At 46.0% G+C, this 17,953-nt stretch overlaps 1 protein-coding gene across 1 annotated transcript in view; it reads left to right on the forward strand.

The window, feature by feature from the left end:
• Nucleotides 1-17,953, forward strand: part of Lamc2 (laminin subunit gamma 2) — a 64,992-nt gene that overhangs the window by 10,799 nt on the left and 36,240 nt on the right. The window contains exons 2-3 of the mRNA XM_055624680.1: nucleotides 8,915-9,103; nucleotides 17,792-17,927. Of these exons, the coding sequence (XP_055480655.1) occupies nucleotides 8,915-9,103; nucleotides 17,792-17,927 (325 nt within the window). The remainder of the gene's footprint in view (nucleotides 1-8,914; nucleotides 9,104-17,791; nucleotides 17,928-17,953) is intronic.

Raw genomic sequence — 17,953 nt, forward strand, 5'->3', positions numbered from 1 at the left:
TTTAATTGAAAAGACCTTCCTATCTGCATTCTTTGCTCATCCCACTGTGGATGTTTTGAAATATTAGCCGCAATGCCACACAGAAGCAGCAACCACAAGTGTGTGTTGCATTGGGGAAATTTCTGTGCAGTCCCTGGGGTGAAGCCTAAGGGTCTTCGTGTGCATGCTAGTAGGTACTGAACTACTGAGCTATACCTCCAGCTCCACATTCTGGAAATATCAAACTGCATTCTTGGACTTCTGGGAGAATTCTGTAGCTTCAGGTTTTTATTTGGCTTTTCTTCTTTTATACAATTTGCGCGCGCGCGTGTGTGTGTGTGTGTGTGTGTGTGTGTGTGTGTGTGTGTGTGTGCGTGTGCATGTGTGTGTGTGTGTATCTATGCACATGTATGGCAAGCGTGTGGAGAGGTCAGAAGACAACTTGAATGAGGTATTTGTCTCTTTCCACCATGTGTATCTGTGACTTGAACTTGGGTCTTCACGCTTGGCAGAGCTCCTCTACCCACTGAGCCATGCCCACCAGCCCCTGTTGGCTCTTCTTCAAGTCAGACTGCCTATGTGACACCCTCCCTCCCCTTTCTCCTGCTTCCTTTTCTGCTGTCTTACTTCTCTTTGTCCATCCATCCCCTCTGTCTTAGCAACGATGATGCCAAGCACTGGAGCAGGTGCCATTGGAATAGAGAAGAGAGCAGTCCTGGACATGACCTGGATAAGGCCCACAGATGTGATGTCCATAGGAGCAGGGAGCTCTGGGGTCATGTGTGGAGGATTGCTTCCAGCATTCACAGAGAAGCCGCTGCAGGTCCTGAGCATGGACGCGCATAACCTGCTTTATGTCTCTTAGGGTGCCCAGCCTGACCTGTGGAAATGGTAGATCTGAAGGCCAGAGACGGCAAAGAGCTCAGGGGTATAGAATTCAAGCAAGGATCTAGATGTTGAGGCCCCGGGGGACAAGAGAACAGGAGCTGAAGGAGGGGCCAACACGGGCAACTCTATAAGGTTTTTAAAGGAGTTTGTATATAATCACCTTGTTACTGCATTTAAAGCACCAACAAACACAGTGATTTCGCACACCATGCCGAGGTGAAAATTAGATTGCCCTGGTGAAAAGCTATGGGTATATGTTATTTGTTTTTTGTGGGGTTTGTTGTTTGTTTGTTTGTTTGTTTGTTTGTCTGGAACAGATTTGGCTATGTAGACCAGGCTCACCTCTAACTCCCAGCACTCCTCCTGCTTCCGTCTCCTGATTGTTAGAATTACAGGCACGAGCCCACACCTGGCTCAGAGCATGCTTTTAAGTTTAGCACAATAGAGAGAGAGGCTTTTTGTAACACGGGTGGCCAAAGGTATGCCAAGCTATTATGACTTCTGGTAGCTGCTTGCTCCAAAAGGTGATCTGGGAGGTTTTAACCAGCGCTGGACAAACCTGTGCCCGCCACTGCTGATTCTCCCCCAGCCTTGCCCCAACTATACCCCTAGGAAACATTTTCTGTTTCCTTTCATTCTCCTAAGTCTACGGCTTGGAAACAGCCTTTGCCCCTTGGCTTCCTGTCCTGACTTGTCAGAGGCCATGTTTAGTGAGGGGTGGGAGTGCTGGGAACAGCCCTGAGGGATTCCAGGCTCCATTGTTTAAAGAGGCTTTCCAGCTCCTTTGATCTGCTCTCCTCACGAGTGTGGGTGGTAGTGGGCGGACCAGCCTGCGTCTGGCTGCCTGGTGGGCCTCTCCTAAGAAGCACCTTGAGGGTCAGCGACCGAGCTATTATAGTTATCGTTATAATACACACTTACCCAGCAAAGAAGCAGGCCCACAGCACACTCAGACACAGGCACCGCCCACACTTCGCTAGACTTAAAGAAATATGTGACAATCTTTGTAAAATGATTCCGGTTCAGAAGTGTTTATTTAGGGCTGGAGGTGAACTTGATGAATTGCATTCCTTTATCTGCGGGGAGGACCTGGCTGGCTGTCAAGAGCTGGAGTGAGGGGACAGAGATGCAGATGAAATTTGAAGAGGTGTCTCTGGCAGGGAAACAGTGTGGTGTGAATGAATACGCAAAGAAATGATGAATGAGGTGTAGCAACAGACAGTTCAGTTCGAGCCCCATGTCCAAGGTTAATTGTTTTTGCTCTCTCTCTCTCTCTGTGTATGTGTGTGTTTGTGTGTGTGTACCTGTATATACCATAGCCAACATATGCAAGTCAGAGGACAATTTATGGGAGTCAGTTCTCTCCTTTCACAATGTGGGTTCCAGACTTGGAACGTGGGTTGTCAGGCTTGGTGGCAGAGTGTCTTTACCTGCTGAGCCATTTTGCCAACTCTGATTTTGCGTTTTCTGATGCAATGTTTCATATCTCTTATCTGTCTGTCTGTCTGTCTGTCTATCTGTCTGTCTGTCTGTCTGTCTATCAATCTGTATGTATGTATGTATGCATATTTAAACTGAATGTACATGCTTATCTGCACGTCATGTGTGTACTTACATGCATGTAGAAATCAGAGGGCAATATTGTTCCTCAGGAGCTGTTTTTGAGACTATCTCTCGTTAGCCAGAGACTCACTGGTTAGGCTGGGCTATCTGGCCTGCAAGCCCCAGGAATCCAGCTCTGCCTCCCCAGTGCTGGGATTTCAAGTATGTGCCAGCAGCACACCCATATTTTTAATTTGGGTTCTGGGATAAAACTCAGGTCTTCATGCCTGTGTAACAAGCAGTTTACTGACTGAGCTGCCTCCACAGCCCCCGTAATGACATCTTAATGCTAACTCCTGGACCCAGGCCTGCTCATTGGGAAACTGGAAAACATGGGTAATGTGATTAATGCTTAATAAATATATACAAATTATATAAGTTTATAAATATATTTTATAAATATGAATAAAGATGATGTTGACATTCAACATCATCTTTGGAAAAATATGTTAATAGCTGTGTTATAAAATCTTACTGGCTTGTGAAGTATTAGTGTCCAGGTACCCAGTACAGCCTCCCCATTGGATAAGAAGTGATATTTATTAAATCAATGAAATAAAGCCAGGTTTGGTGGCTCACGGGTGCAATCCCAGCAACGGTGGAAGCTGAGATGGAAGATTGCCATAGTGACACATGCAAACACACACACACACACACACACACACACACACAATCAAGGAAGTAAATATGCATTTTCTTGATTAAAAACATAAGAGAGAAAAGAAGAATCAGCAAAACCAGCATCTACCAGTGTGCTGGGGTGTGGTGGCACACACCTGAAATCCCAGCACTCAGGAGGCTGAGGCAGAAGGATCTCAAATTGGAAGCAAGCCTGGACTACACAGTAAGCTCTATCTCAAAACAAAACAACAACACAGTCTACCAAAGAGGAAAGAAAGGACTTGCCAGTAGGGGTAAAGAAAAATCTAGTCTGCAATAAAATGATAAGGAATAATTTTATATGTTTCTGTGTTTGAGGTCATTTACTAGAAAGTCGCTGTACCCAGAAAATAAGTGGGCAGAAAACATAAGCCAGACAAGTATTGATTAGAAAGAAAGAAAGAAAGAAAGAAAGAAAGAAAGAAAGAAAGAAAGAAAGAAAGAAAGGAGTAACTAGCACATAACACTTTCCAGCCTTCCCACCTTGCCTTACTCTCTGTGTTGTCTTTACATGTATTTGTGTCTGCTGGCTTTTGTGTTTCACCTTAATAAATATCACTATCCTAATATGCTCTCTCTGTGTTACTCATTTGCCTTGGTTATCTGCCTCCCAGACTCTCACAGCAGCTCCTTGAGGGCTGGGACTCATGCAGGTGTTGTTTGCTGCAGGGTCCAGAGCCTGGACTAGCCTGGTGCACCTCAGATGCTCAGCGTGTATTTGCTCAGTGTGGAGGATTGAAAGGACTGTCAGTAAATGGCCTGCTGCTGCCTTGAGGGGTGCCCGAGAGTCTTGTCTTACCTGCACTGTCATTACTGTGTATGTCAAGGCCTCCCAGTGAAAGCTCGTGGCATAGTTACAAGGTTTGAGACCTCGCCAAGCTTGGAAAAACAGCAACAGATTTGAAAAATAAAAGTGAAAAAAAGTTTTCCAGGCATAAAATCAAACACATCTCAACACTGGGAAGGAAAGTATAACAATAAAGACATTTTTAGCATTTCTTGTTTCAGAATCTAGTATGGGCAACCATTTAGGTCTGTTTCTCTAAGTAGACTGAGCTAAATCGGACTCCCATGGAGAAGAATAGGGCAGTGGTTGCTAAATTTGTATTTTCAATACATGTGCCGAGAGGTGGGGATAAATGGAGCCCTTTCAACAGTAGAAACACAAACATCTGTCTCCAGGGGAGGAGCTGGGATCAGGTGCTTCCAGGTACGTGGCTTCTTATTCAAGGGCCTGAAATCAAAGCTCACACAGATCTGCCAGCATAGCAAAGAAGCGTGATTTAAAGCAAAACAATAAAAGAGATGAGAAGACATGGCAAGGGGCACTGAACCACAAGAGTGAAGACGCTCACACCCTGATTTCAGAGGAGGAGAAATTTGGTTACTGGGGGGGGGGGGGGGGGGTAGCAGAGGCGGTTTTTTATTTAGACTGATTGGATCATATAATCATTTTTCTGTTGTGTATCTCTCTTCCCATAATGCATCTGATTTCAGTCACATGCCTGCCGATATGCATAGGCATACGATGGTGAATAAAGGATTTTCCCTAAAAATTCACCTGAGGACGCAGTTTGCCTTCCTGTGTATGCTCCCGAACCCAACCCAGGCTGAATCAATTTGCACTCCTCATATCTGGGTGCATTTCCAATAGAGAATGTATTTGAATAGACGCTGTGTCAGCATGGTGGCTGTTAGGAAAAGAGAAGTCTCTTATTGTCCAGAGAAGGGGGTGCATGTTCTTTGCTGCAGGGGGTGGAGCAGGGTAGCTGGGTACGTTGTTTGGAGAGGGTTGTGTTTACACGGTTTGTGCAGGTAAAGGAGCAAGGCTGCCACATGCATCATTAGGGGGAAGAGGGGGGGGGGGGGAGTCCATAACCCAAACCAACCAGAGCTCCAGATTACTAAGCTTTTCCTTTTACAGGCCTCCTTCACATCTGGAGCCAGTTTGCTTCTCTTTCTCTCCCTTTCCTTCTTTTCTCCTTCCTTCCTTCCTTCCTTCCTTCCTTCCTTCCTTCCTTCCTTCCTTCCTTCCTTCCTTCTTTTCTTAAGACAGAATCTCACTCCATAGCTCAGGCTTCCTGAAACTATGTAGCCCAGGTTGGCCAAGAACTCCCATCGATCCTGTCTTAGCTCCCCAAGTGTAGTGGTTTCAGTTGTGAACCACCACATTCAGCAACAGGGTCCCTAAAATTAGAAAGAGCTTTCATTTATTGGTTCATTGGCAAAAACTTAACAGCTGCTGTGGACCCGCTTCTAGCCCTGTGTGGTAACCCAGAGCTCAAATTTTCCCATTTCCTGCTGTAAGAAACAAAGTACAGTAGTACTTTGCCCTTAACACAGCTTTGTTTCAAAAAAAAAAAAAAAAACACTTTAAAAATATTTTTGGCAAATATTTAAAATTCAATAGATTTTCTACACAAAGCCAGATTTCTGTTTTCTTTGAAAAGCATAAATGGAAACCTTGACTCCAGCAGCCCTTCACCCTGGCTATCTGTCTGCTGCTGTCCTCTGAAGGGGTATAGTCACTCTACTGTCAGCCTACTTCTAGCCTTGGGGTGCCCTGTGGCCACCAGTGAGCTCATGCAGCTTGTTAGTAAGAAATGACCCCAAATGCAAAAGAGTCACACAATCTGCATTATACTCATTTTATTAAGCCTGGTTGTGAGAATATTTTAGAATTTAAAATGGGACTTTTTCCCAGTCCCAGTTGTGAGAGTGAGTAGTCATTGGTTTTATAGACATCAGTCTAAGGAGAAATCTTGAAGGGAACCATGGTTCAAGTATACACCAGGGGCAGAAAGAATAGTTCCGTGCAGAGAAACAGGATGAGTTTTCCTCTCAAGTCTGGATGTGAGTGTTTGATGTTTCAATATTATATCAGTACAGTTCATGTAATCATAACCCGGCCTGGTGCCTGCAGAGGTGAGCAGGCAAGGCAACTGGGAGTATTTGCACAAAGTTCTCAGGCAATGCAGGCCCTCCAGGCCAACACACTCTTCCGGTGAAGTCTGTCCATGGGATGTGGCGGTAAATATCCCAATGTTTGGGAGACGGTCAGCACAAGGCCGTTTTCAGCTCACACTGAGTTCCAGGGCAGCCTAGGCTGCATGAGGCCCCGTCTCAAAGACAGAACAACAGTATGCCTGGAATTAAAGAAGCACAGCGAAGTGTGTAGTTGCTCGGAGACTGCTCCGAGGAGGTGTGGGGCAGAAAGGGCATGGGATGGCACGGTGGAAGAGCCTTCCAGCAAAGGCTGCCTGGTATGCATAATGCGTGTGATGGGCGTACCCATTCCTCGGTGGAAATTTCACAGCTCATGACAGCTGTGTGGCACATCTGTTGGAGATTTAAAAAATCTGTTTCACCAGCAGTAGTTGGGAAAGACTCAGCTTGGCAATGGTTCTGTGGGAAAAAAACAAAAAACAAACACCTCTGGCAGTTTAAACGGGGGACAAATTCAGTACACTGTAAACTCAATGAAATGTTGGTTTTCGTCTCTGGCATGAAGGTGTCTAGTCTCAGAACAGGACTTTGTTATGAGCTGGCTTGTTCAGGCCTTGAAGTACCATAGGCAAATTTGCCTTTTAAATAAAGAGATTGAGAAGTTGGCTTTGGGCCAGGCATGGTGGTGCACACCTTTAATCTCAGCACTTGAGAGGAAGAGGCAGGTGGATCTCTGAGTTCAAGGCCAGCCTGGTCTTCAAAGTGAGTTCCAGGATAGCCAGGGCTACACAAAGAAACCCTGTCTCTAAAATAAACAAAGAAACAAATAAATAAATAAAATGAGATGAATGAAATAAATGAAAAAGGGAAGTGTGTGTGTGTGTGTGTGTGTGTGTGTGTGTGTGTTTTGTTTTGTTTTCCAGGGAAGTACTGGGGACGTGGTAAAAATCCCACAGAGAGATAGACTTAAGACTCTCTTCAGAAATGACTTGTGGGCCGGTGAGAGGGCTCAGTGGGTAAAGGCTTCTCACCAAGCCTGACAAGGTGAGTTTGATCCCAGGACTCACATGGGGGAAGGGAAGGACTGACTTCCGTAAGCTGGCTTCTGGACTCCACGTGTGTGTTGTTGAATGTGGCACACACACATACAAATGTATAAAATGATTTGTACAGCCAACGTATGTGGTTGGTGTGTGTGTGTGTGTGTTTTACTAGACTGAAAGAGATTCTGGAAGAGGCCATAGAAACCCCTGCACCAGACTAGATTCTTGAGAAGGGGAAGAGATGAAAAGACAGAGGCTTTGCAATCACACAGGCCAGCCATCACATTCTCCTGCTCTGCCACTTAACTGTCTTGTGTACCATAAGGCAAGATGCACATCGCCTCTCAGCATTCATCTTCCCATCCCCTAGACTGAGAGAATTAACTGAGCGGATGGATGTAAAGTCCCCAAACAGAGCAGGTTGGGTGTCAAGGTACCTCAGTAGGTAAAGGCACTCGCTGCCAAGTTTGAGGACCTGAGTTCGATCCTTGGGTCCTGTGTGGTAGAAGGAGAGGAAGTGACGCCCGAATGTGTCCTCTGTCCTTGACACGCATGCAGTAGCATGTGCACATAAAAGCATGAACACCGATAACAAAATTTAAATGAAAAGAAGCAGGGTGGCTCTGGGCTGCTGCTACATATTTAGGGAGCCAATGGGACTGATGAAAATACCACCGGGCCTGCACAGGACAGCTGTTTGGCACATGGGGCACCCTGGCTGGCTTTATGGTTAGCACTCTGGTTGACTCTTAGTTCTAGACACACCAGAGACAGCTTCAGACTCACCAAAGCTTTGTGTCATACATGGAGGCTACATGGCCAATGAAGACAGTGCGGAAAGGTTTGGCCACTTTATCAGGTCAAGTTTCCTCACCTTCAAGTGCTGTTTTTAATCTGTTTCTTCTGAGGGGGGAAAAAGAGCTCATGCAAGAGTATTGGCTGGTCCTAATTCAGACGGATGCTCTTAAGACCCATTCCACGTTTGTAGAAGAGAAAGCAAGGAGCAAAAGTCAAAGCGATTTGCCCAAAGGGCTGAGGATGAGCCAACAGGGATGGTGCTTGCCTAGTATATATAGAGCTCAGGGTTTGAGTCGAAGAAGCCACATACCCAGAAGGAAAAAGAAATTTGTCAAAGAAATGTTTCTGTTCTTTTGATTTCTAGGCTCATCACTTCTTGTAAGCCATGATTGAAATGTTCTGAGTGTCTACTGTGGGTCAGATACTATGTCAATTAGGGCTGTCATTTAGGCCCCCCCTCCCATTCACACACAGTCTTGGCTGACACTGGGTGATGGTTTTCTTTGACAACTGGCTTTGGGAGGGACATACAAGACACAAGTGAGGATGAGAAGGACCTATCCAGATGGTCGTGTCAGGCATCAGCACTGACACTGTTGTATGTCTTCCCCAGTGGAGCTGCAAGCGTTGGATGAGAGTCCGTGACTGGCCATTCTCCTTTAGCTTGTTGACTTGTTCTGTTGGCTCAGACAGTGCTTACAATGACTTCTCTGCAGACATTCAAATACGATTTTCATATTAAAGCATCACCTAAGCTTTTGGCTTCTCTTATGAAATTGGACAGTTTGGTGACCCTGAATCCACGTTCCCCAGACAGTGATGACCACGCACTATGTAATTGCCGCTTTCTTTAGGTGGAAGAAGAGTCCTCATTATTCCCCAATAGCCCGTGCCACTCCTTTTCATTGGCTGGTTTAAGTCAATTATGATACTAACCATCCGGGAGATTGTTCCGATTTTGTTTGTTTCTGATGGTGTCTCTCTTCCTTCTTCCCCAGTCTGTGATTGCAATGGGAAGTCCAGGCAATGTGTCTTTGATCAGGAGCTCCAGCGACAGACGGGCAGCGGGTTCCGCTGCCTCAACTGCAACGACAACACAGCTGGAGTTCACTGCGAGAGGTGCAGGGAGGGGTTCTACCGGCAGCGAGACAGAGATCGCTGCCTACCCTGCAACTGCCACTCGAAAGGTAGGTGGGAAGAAGGCAGAGGAAGGAGAGAGAGGAGACAGAGGGAGAGAAGAAGGAAGGACAGAGAGAACGAAGGGAGAGAGAGAGGAGTGGGAACAAGCAAGCCGAGAGAGAGAGAGAGAGAGAGAGAGAGAGAGAGAGAGAGATGTTCATAACTGGGTTCTCCCCTCCCCAGACATTAGTCATTTTAGCAACTTCTGTCTGCAAGGAAGTGTTTTTCTTACAGTGGGGGTAAGGGAAGGAGCCAGGGTCATCAGAGCCAGCTGGTTTAGCTCTAGCTTGGAGGCTGACGTAGTTTGGTTTTGGTACTGAGAATTTAACACAGAGCCTTGTATGTGCTGGGCCAGTGTTCTACCGTGGAGCTATACCCCCTTCAAATGTTTATAATTTTGAGATAAGCCCCTAAGTCCTCTAGGCTGGCCTCACATTCTTGATCTTCCTGCCCAAGGGTTAGCTGCACTTACAGAGAAATGCTACCACACCCCGGAGAGCTAAGTTATTAACTTTTCTAGGAAGGTAGGTTAACTTTCCTATGGCCCAGGGACAAAGAAAGCTTGGTCTCTTCACTCCGCCTTTGCTCTGACAAGCCTGGCAGAGGGAGACAGCTGGGTGTGGTGACATCTGCCTATAATCTTAGCACTTGGGAGGTGGAAGCAGGGGGATCGGGAGTTCATACGGGCATCCTCAGACACACAGAGAGTTACCGAGACTACATGAGACCCTGCCACAAAGCCAACCAACCAAACAAAAAGGAATAAAAAGATGGATTGTAAGGACGTGTTTCTGCAACTGTGCTGTGTGCTAGTAGTTCAGAGAACCAACTGAAAAGCTAGAGAAAGACTAGATGTGTTGACGGTGCTGTTAGCAAGAGCACACACCAGATAGGAAGCTCCTGTCTTGGAGGTGGGTTCACAGAATCGCTAGGTATTATTGGTTTTATTAATTCTGTCTGTCTGTCTATCTGTCTATCTATCTATCTATCTATCTATCTATCTATCTATCTATCTATCTATCTATCTATCTATCATTTATCTATCTATCTATCATTTATCTATCTATCTATCTATCTATCTGTCTGTCTGTCTGTCTGTCTGTCTGTCTATCTATCTATCTATCTATTTATCATCTATCACTATCTATCTAGCTATCCTTTTATTGGTTTTTGGTATCTCCTCCAGTGCTACAGTCCTAAACTTTAGACATCTGCTGTGCACAGAGATGCCCGCAGTGCTCTGTGTTCATCACGGGTAGACAGTATATATGTATTAGTAAACACATCGGGGGAAGCGGAGGTCTATAGGTTCACTGAGGATTTTATCGGTGCCTCATTTGTCTAGTACCTTTCCTGGCACTGGTGCATCTTCTTGGTGGAAAGTGTTTAAGAGCCTACCGTGATGCACACTTAGAGGGAAGAGTCGCAGCGTGGCCCTGCCTCGATGGAGCTTTGTGGAACCCATTCACAGCTGCACCTGGAAGAATCTGAAAATGAGCAAGTTTTGGGGCAGCCAAGATGAGTTGTAAGCGGAGTGTGTCAGGAACCCTCTAGAAAACTGGAATGACCTGGAGTGACATAGATCTGGGGTCAGTCCCAGGTTCAGCTGGGTTTGCTGTCACAGTGTGGTCTGAATCCAGCCTGTTTAGTTATGTGTTTAGTTAACCCAACACCCAGAACCTCTTAGATTTATCAGTTCTCATCATGAACCAAAGGACTTTATAAAGAAAAGCAAGAGAAAAATTATTCTATGTTAATGGGTATTTGAGATTCTTGGGGAAGCCAAGATCCCCATAAAACATGCAGCTTTGCTGCACATCACTGGAACGAAGGTGTCCCCACAAAATGGTCAGCAAGAATGTAATCACTGAGGATTTGTCCCCCCAAAACCTGGACTTCCTAAGGGCTGACTAATGCTCAGCGGGTTCCCCTCCACAGCTTGGGCAGAATACAAGGTTCTAATTCCAGAGGAGATGCAGAATGAGCCGCTGAGCAGCGAGGGTAAGGAAAGGCTCCTCACTTGTCTCTCTGTATGGTTCCCACTTGCCAAGCACCAGAAAGTCTGTCTCTTTCTCTGGAGCCATCTGGGACTTCATGGGAGCCCGGTGGGAGATGTAAAGAGACACATGGTGATTGGCATCTAGCATGATGCTTTTTATGCATCAATTAACTTTCACAGATAACCTGCTGAACGGGGTTTCCATCTCAGAAATGAGGGTAGAAGGGACGGGAATACGCATGTTCGAGGTTGCAGAACTGGGGGTGGGGTGCAGAGCAAAGACTTTAGACTAGATTGGCTGAACCACAGCAGATAGAGGAGGGCTTGGGAGCCGGACAGCCTGGTTCTTTGCTCGCCAGCGTGGCTCCCTCTGAGTCACTCGGGGCACACTGTGTGAACTCGCACTGCACCAGTGTCCTCCTCAGATAAAAGGTCACCTGGATATTTGCATAGCACTGGAGTGCGAGAATAATTAAGCACACGACAGACAGGTTAGTAGAGTGTAGTCAATGATTAATATTCTTACAATGATGGGGGTTGAGGGCCCGATTTCCTGGAACACTGACCTTTTATAAAATGATATCCTAACCAGGTGTGATAGCACAAGCTTGTAATCCCAGCACTTGGGAGGCAAGAGAATCAGGAATTTAAGACCAGTCCCTGTTACATAGCAAGGTCAAGGTTAGCCTGGTTTACATGAAACCCTGTCGACAGAGAGAGAGAGAGAGAGAGAGAGAGAGAGAGAGAGAATAAAATAATATCCTGGAATGACAGAAGCCTCATTAGTAACCATATATATGATTTAAAATGATTTGTTAACATTTTACTCATTATTAAAAACTCCAGTGTATACTGAATATCTGCAAGTTTTTTTTTTTTTTTTTTTTTTTTTTTTTTTTTTTTTTTTTTTTTTTTTGAGACAGGGTTTCTCTGTGTAACAGAGCCCTGGCTATTCTGGACTCACTTTGTAGACCAGGCTGGCCTCGAACTCACAGAGATTCCACCTGCCTCTGCCTCCTGAGTGCTGGGATTAAAGGCATGTGCCACCATACCCGGCTGGAAGTATCTTTTAACAGTGGAAAAGTTGACCTGGAAAGTTATTCAGTAGTCTGAAATCTCCCAGGAAGGTACTTCGAGAGCTGCAAATGAAATCTAGGTCTTCTGTCTCCGACTCTTTCCCATCCCTTACATATGAATGAAAAAACAAACCAAAAAAAAAAAAAAAAGCCCTCAGAATACCCTGTTTAGCTCCAAGGCAGACAGGTGCTCCCCCTCTCCCCCCAAAACCTGGACTTCCTAAGGGCTGACTAATGCTTTATACTTTCCAAAGCCTTTTCATAGCCTGGCAGGCTGTGTGTCACGCACCCACACTCCCCGTGGAGAGATGAAGAATCCAGAGCTTTAGGATCCAGCTGCCTAGGCTGAGGGATGCATTGGCGGGAGAGTCTGTCCACTGCTTGTTGCTCTTAACTATACCCAGGCTTTGCAGATCACTAACCAGAAACCGGGCTTCAGGAAGAAGCATTAGAGCCTGAACCTAGAGCCTCGGGCTTGCTGGGCAAGCGCCCTGTCCCTGAACTTTATCCCAGTATCTCTTTAGATTGCTGTACTTTGAGACAGGCTCTCTCTCATTAAGCCTAGACTGTCCTTCAGTTTGCTCTGTAACCCAGTAGGCCTTGGGATTGCAATCCTCCTGCCTCTGCCTCCCAAGTGGGTGGAATTACAGGTCTACTTTGAAGTTAATTTCCTATGTAATTTCATAGCCTCTCAATCAACTGCAAGAGCATTTCCATTTTTAAGTAATTAATTGAAAGAATTTGTAATAGCAGTTTCAAATGCAAAAAAAAAAAAAAAAGTCTTAATAAAGAAAAAAAAAAATTGCCATTATTCCAAGTGTGGTAAATGAAGCCAACAGTTGAATGATGTTCAGTGTAGTTTGGCCCTCATACCAGTTTCTCATAAGTTTAGAAGTGAGCTTACTATTTTGCACCTTTGTAGTGTATATGTGTGTGCTCCGTAGTGTGTATATGTGAGGGTGTGTATGTCTGCATGTATGTAGGCACAGGAGCGTGAGGGTTTGGTGTGCACGGTGTGGAGGCCAGAACTCAATGTCGGTGTCTTCCTTGGTTGCTCTCCACTTTGCTTCCTGAGGCGGGGTCAGTCACTGAAGAGGAACCCCTAGATTCAGCTAGTCTAGCTAGCCGGCTTGCTCCCGGGGCCACCTGTGAACGGAGTGAGTTCACAAGCAGCGTAACAAGACCTTGTCTCAAGTAAAGCAGCATGAAGAGGGCTTGAGAGCCAGCCCAGCCTCCTGACCCTGGGATTATAATCACATGGTGGAAATTCAACCTTTGGCCCCTACACATGCGCGCTTTATCTGCTGACGTCTCCCAACCAGAAGTGAGCTTATTTTGGGTGATGACTTAGGGGTCCCGGCAACAGTGCTGAGTGGTCCTCACTTCTTGTATTCACATATCTAAGTCCTTCTGGCTTTTCGCAGATACTTCAAAACGCGCTGTGTGTGTGTGCTTGCTTTTTCCTCTCGTGGCACCCAGGTTCTTGAGCTCTGTGGTCATAAGCATCACTGGGCTTCCTTCATTACTTTTTTGCATATCTATGACACAGTATTACTCAGATTAGCACATTTCAATTATAGTTTAAAACCACTTTAAATATAAGTGTATATGCATGTGTGTGTGTGTGTGTGCTTACAATGTTGAGGCTTGAACCCAGGGCCCTGAACGACTATTCTTCTAGTGAGTTGTAGCCCTTGTTTTTAAATTCTTTTATTTGGGGTTCCATAAAGCCATTTCCTTCCAACATGCCAACCCTAGGTAGGAGAGGGAAGGTTAGTGGGGGGAGGGGTGCAGGCCTCCTTACCCCTCGGGCTGTTTAGGGTCAGTGGGTTCTTTTGGGAGGGTACATCAATCTCTGTACTTAGCTAGCGCGGCAAGCAGTCCACTCTAAGACGCTGCGCCACGAAGTGTCTCTCCCGTGTCTCCCCAAACCGCCACACGCCAAAATGCCACCTTTTCTCTCTCCGGGTCCTCATAGTTGGATCCCTCCTGTTTATATTTATGTCTTAGGCCACGCCCCTCTCCATGCTGCATGAGGCAGGTCGTTACCAGCTGGCAAAGACCATGCCTCCAGTGAGGCAATTATCAGCTGTGGACAAACTAAAGTCCCAAACTAAAACCCCACACTTGGGATTAAAACAAAAACATATTTACATAGCATAACATAGCTGAGTTTTTAAAGAAACCAAAACTTCCATTACACTGAGCTATATCCCCCCCACACACACACACACACAGAGGGAGGGAGGGAGAAGGAGAGGGAGGAAGAGAGGCAGAAGACTCACATAGAAGCTGTCTTTGGCTAAATCGCTCTGACACCTCCTGCATCCTCGGATGCACACAGAGACTCTACCTGAGTCCCGAGAACACTCCCTGAGAACCCTGGACCAGGGAAGCTGTTCTCCATCGATTCCTCAAAGCCAGTTGTTCACAGTCCCAGAGCCCGACTTACAATATAGACACTGAAGCAGGTGTTTGCATCCTCTCGAGGCACTTCAAAAACCCATTGCTGTTGTTTTAGAAGTTCCAGAATGTGAATTAAATTAGTCATGTTTGCATTTGAAGACATCAAACAGCCCCACGCCAACTTTGAAGGCCCGAAGGCTGCCTCAGGGGTAAATCAACTAGCACAGCATCCGCGCTGTAACAGTCTATCAGTGCGGTGCTGACTGCGTTTTTTAGCCTCTACTAAACGGGAGGCCCTGGATTAGGCACCTCTCGCATATCAGCCCTTAGTCTTACTGCAGCACCACGAGGTACGTGTTTTCAGTTTTCATCCTCACGTAAAAGAAAGCACGTGCAAACAGTTTGCCCAGAGACAAACAGCTAGAAGGGCCCGGTGTTTGGATTGAGATCTGCTGGACTCAACGCTGGGGTTGTTTTCTTGTCCTCTGGTTTCTTCCAAGCCAGTGGTTCTCAGCCTTCCGAAGGCTGCGAGGCTTTACCATAGCTCCTCATGTTGTAGTGAGCCCCCCAACTTCATAACTGTAATTTTGCTACTGTTTTAAATCATAATGTAAATATCCGATACACAGGACATCTGATATGTGGGACCCCTGCGGGAGTCACAACCCACAGGTTGAGAACCCCTGTTTCGTAGCGATATTCTGTAGGAAGTGTTCTGTGGAGATAGGGTCTCTCAAGCTAATAACAGGTATTGATATAAAAGTTTCAGATAGTGTTTGGAAACGCTGGCATTGAGAAATCGAAGCACAGGGGCACTGGGGGTTTTAACTCAGTGATAGGACGCTGGCCTGGCACGTGCAAAATCTTGACTCCATCTCCAGTACTCTAGGTATAATAACAGAAACAATTACTGCTTCTGGCATATTGAGCGTATGATGTTATAACTTCTCGAAGGCTTGCTAGTTACCATTTTCCACACTCTTTTGAAAATGTCATGGGATAGATAACATTAGTGCCTCTTAGAAGAATATTCTAGAGAATAAAATTTGGACTATTTGGGCCAAGCCTAAGCAAGGTTCTCTTTTGTACATTGTGATTATTATTTCTCTAAATGGGTGAGGGAAGATCTCTTAATTAGTTTACATTTATTCACTTATGGGGTGGGTGGACTGGAGGGGTCTGTTCTCTTACTATGTTGGCTCCAGGGATTGAACTCAGGTCGTCAGCCTTGGTGGTGAACCCCTTTATCCGCTGAGCCCTCTTGCCAGCACAATAACAATCATTTCTGAGAAATGACTGCGGAGTTTTCTGAAGCTGAAAGCATAATTAACATCAATCTGAATGGGATAATGTTTGGAGATTATCAAATCATCCATTTATGTTTAAAAAAAAACCCACAAATTTTATTACAGAGGGACTTCTGTGTAATGCTATGCACCAGAATTCCAATAGGAATTTTCTTCTTTAGCTCTGTGGTCTGATTACTTTATTTTTCTAAATATTGAGTTTGAAGGCTGGCTTCAAACTCCCAATGTAGGTGAGACTGGGACTGAACTTTCGAGCCTCCTACCTCAGTGTCCTGATTGCTGCAATAGAGCATTCCAGACTGAAGGAGCAGTCAGGGCAAATGTCTGTGGGGACCAGCACACATGGAACCATGCTCTGCTGGACCTGAGGGAGCAAGAGGTGATGAGGAGGGAGGCAGGGCCTCGCAGGCCAGGATAATGGTGTTTGCATCTGATTGCTTGTTTCCGGGACTTAAACAAGATGTGATCTGAACAGTATTTTGCAATCATTCCCCATGGTCCTCTGGATGGAGGCCAAAGTGTGTCGAGGCAGAGAGGTGAGAGGCACGTATGGTTTAGGTGAGGGAAGGTGGTGAGGCTCAGTCTGGGGTGGTAACTAGAAGAGGTGAGATTCCATCAGGCTTGATACCCCCGTCTGGAGTCATTCTCTGTTGCCCTCTACATGCAGCCTCCGAAGACCCACTTAGACCTCAGAGCATGTCTGTGGGAAACTGAGTCATTATGATACTGTGTGGAAGCTTACCTCTGAGATCAGCCTCCGTGCCGGCAACAGAAGAATGTGGTCTATGTACATAGTGGAGGTTTATTCAGCACAGGAAGAGTGAGCTTGGGTTATATATAGGGAGATGGGCGGAACTGGAGCTCATATCAGTCATAATAAGAAGGACACAGAAAGGCAAATATTAAGTTTTCTCTCATACATGGAACCTAGGTTTATATGCATATGTACCTATGTATGACATGACTATAAAAGGAGGACTGTTTGGGAGGCGGAAGCAGAGTGGTGGAAGGGAAGAGTTGGGGCAGGTGGGTGAGTGTAATTTGGAATTAATGTGGTTGGAGGCATGACGCTCCTGAACAAGAATGTCATTGTGAGTTGAGGTGTAGCTCAGTTGGTAGAGCGATCGCCTCGCATGCATGAAGTCCTTGCTTAGTCCCCAGCACCGCATAAACCAGGTGTGACAGTGTACACCTGTAACCCTAGCCTTTGGGAGCTGCAGGAAGGTCGGGTATCCAAGGCCGTCCTTGGTGATATACTGAATTGTAAGCAAGCTTCATACACATGGAATCCTAACTCCAGGATGTCATTATTAAACTCATCAATGTACGCAATGAATATACACTGTTTAAAAACAAATGAACAAGACTTCTGTAAGGCGGTAACTGCATGTTGGCATTTGGTTGCTAGATACAAGGTAGAGAGTTACTCACTCTAATATGCTACTATGCCCATTCATTGAGCTTTCTCCTTGAGTTTTCAAAGTCTTGAACAGGTTTTGAACTCGCTTTGTAGACCAGGCAAACTGAACTTGCTGGAGCCGTTTTACTGCAACCTCCAGAGTACAGGGATTATAGGCATGCATCACCACACACTATGGCTGGGATGAGAGAGAGAGAGAGAGAGAGAGAGAGAGAGAGAGAGAGAGAGAAAGATTAAAGTACTGTGTGTTCCCTGAAGTCGAGCTGGAGCAAATGTGTAAATAGCAATGTTTTGCGAGTCGCTCTCTTCTCTCTGTGAGGCAGGCAACCTCAGGTGTCAGAATGCCCCATGCTGAGTAGAGGCTCCTTGTCAGAGGCAGGGGATGGTGCACACCAAGGGGGTCTTGAGCACCCAAGGGGAATCAGTCACTTTTTAATGTCTTACAAGTATTTCCTCTTCTCTTCTTCTCCCCACCTTGCGGCTCACAGGTTCTCTCAGTGCTGGATGTGACAACTCTGGACAGTGCAGGTGTAAGCCAGGTGTGACAGGACACAGGTGTGACCGGTGCCAGCCAGGCTTCCATACGCTCACTGATGCTGGCTGTACCCGAGACCAGAGACAACTGTAAGCATCTGCCCTGGTTTGACAAC

Source organism: Psammomys obesus, unplaced genomic scaffold (assembly GCF_907164565.1).
Source record: "Psammomys obesus unplaced genomic scaffold, mPsaObe1.curated_primary_1811, whole genome shotgun sequence".
Classification (NCBI taxonomy): Eukaryota; Metazoa; Chordata; class Mammalia; order Rodentia; family Muridae; genus Psammomys; species Psammomys obesus.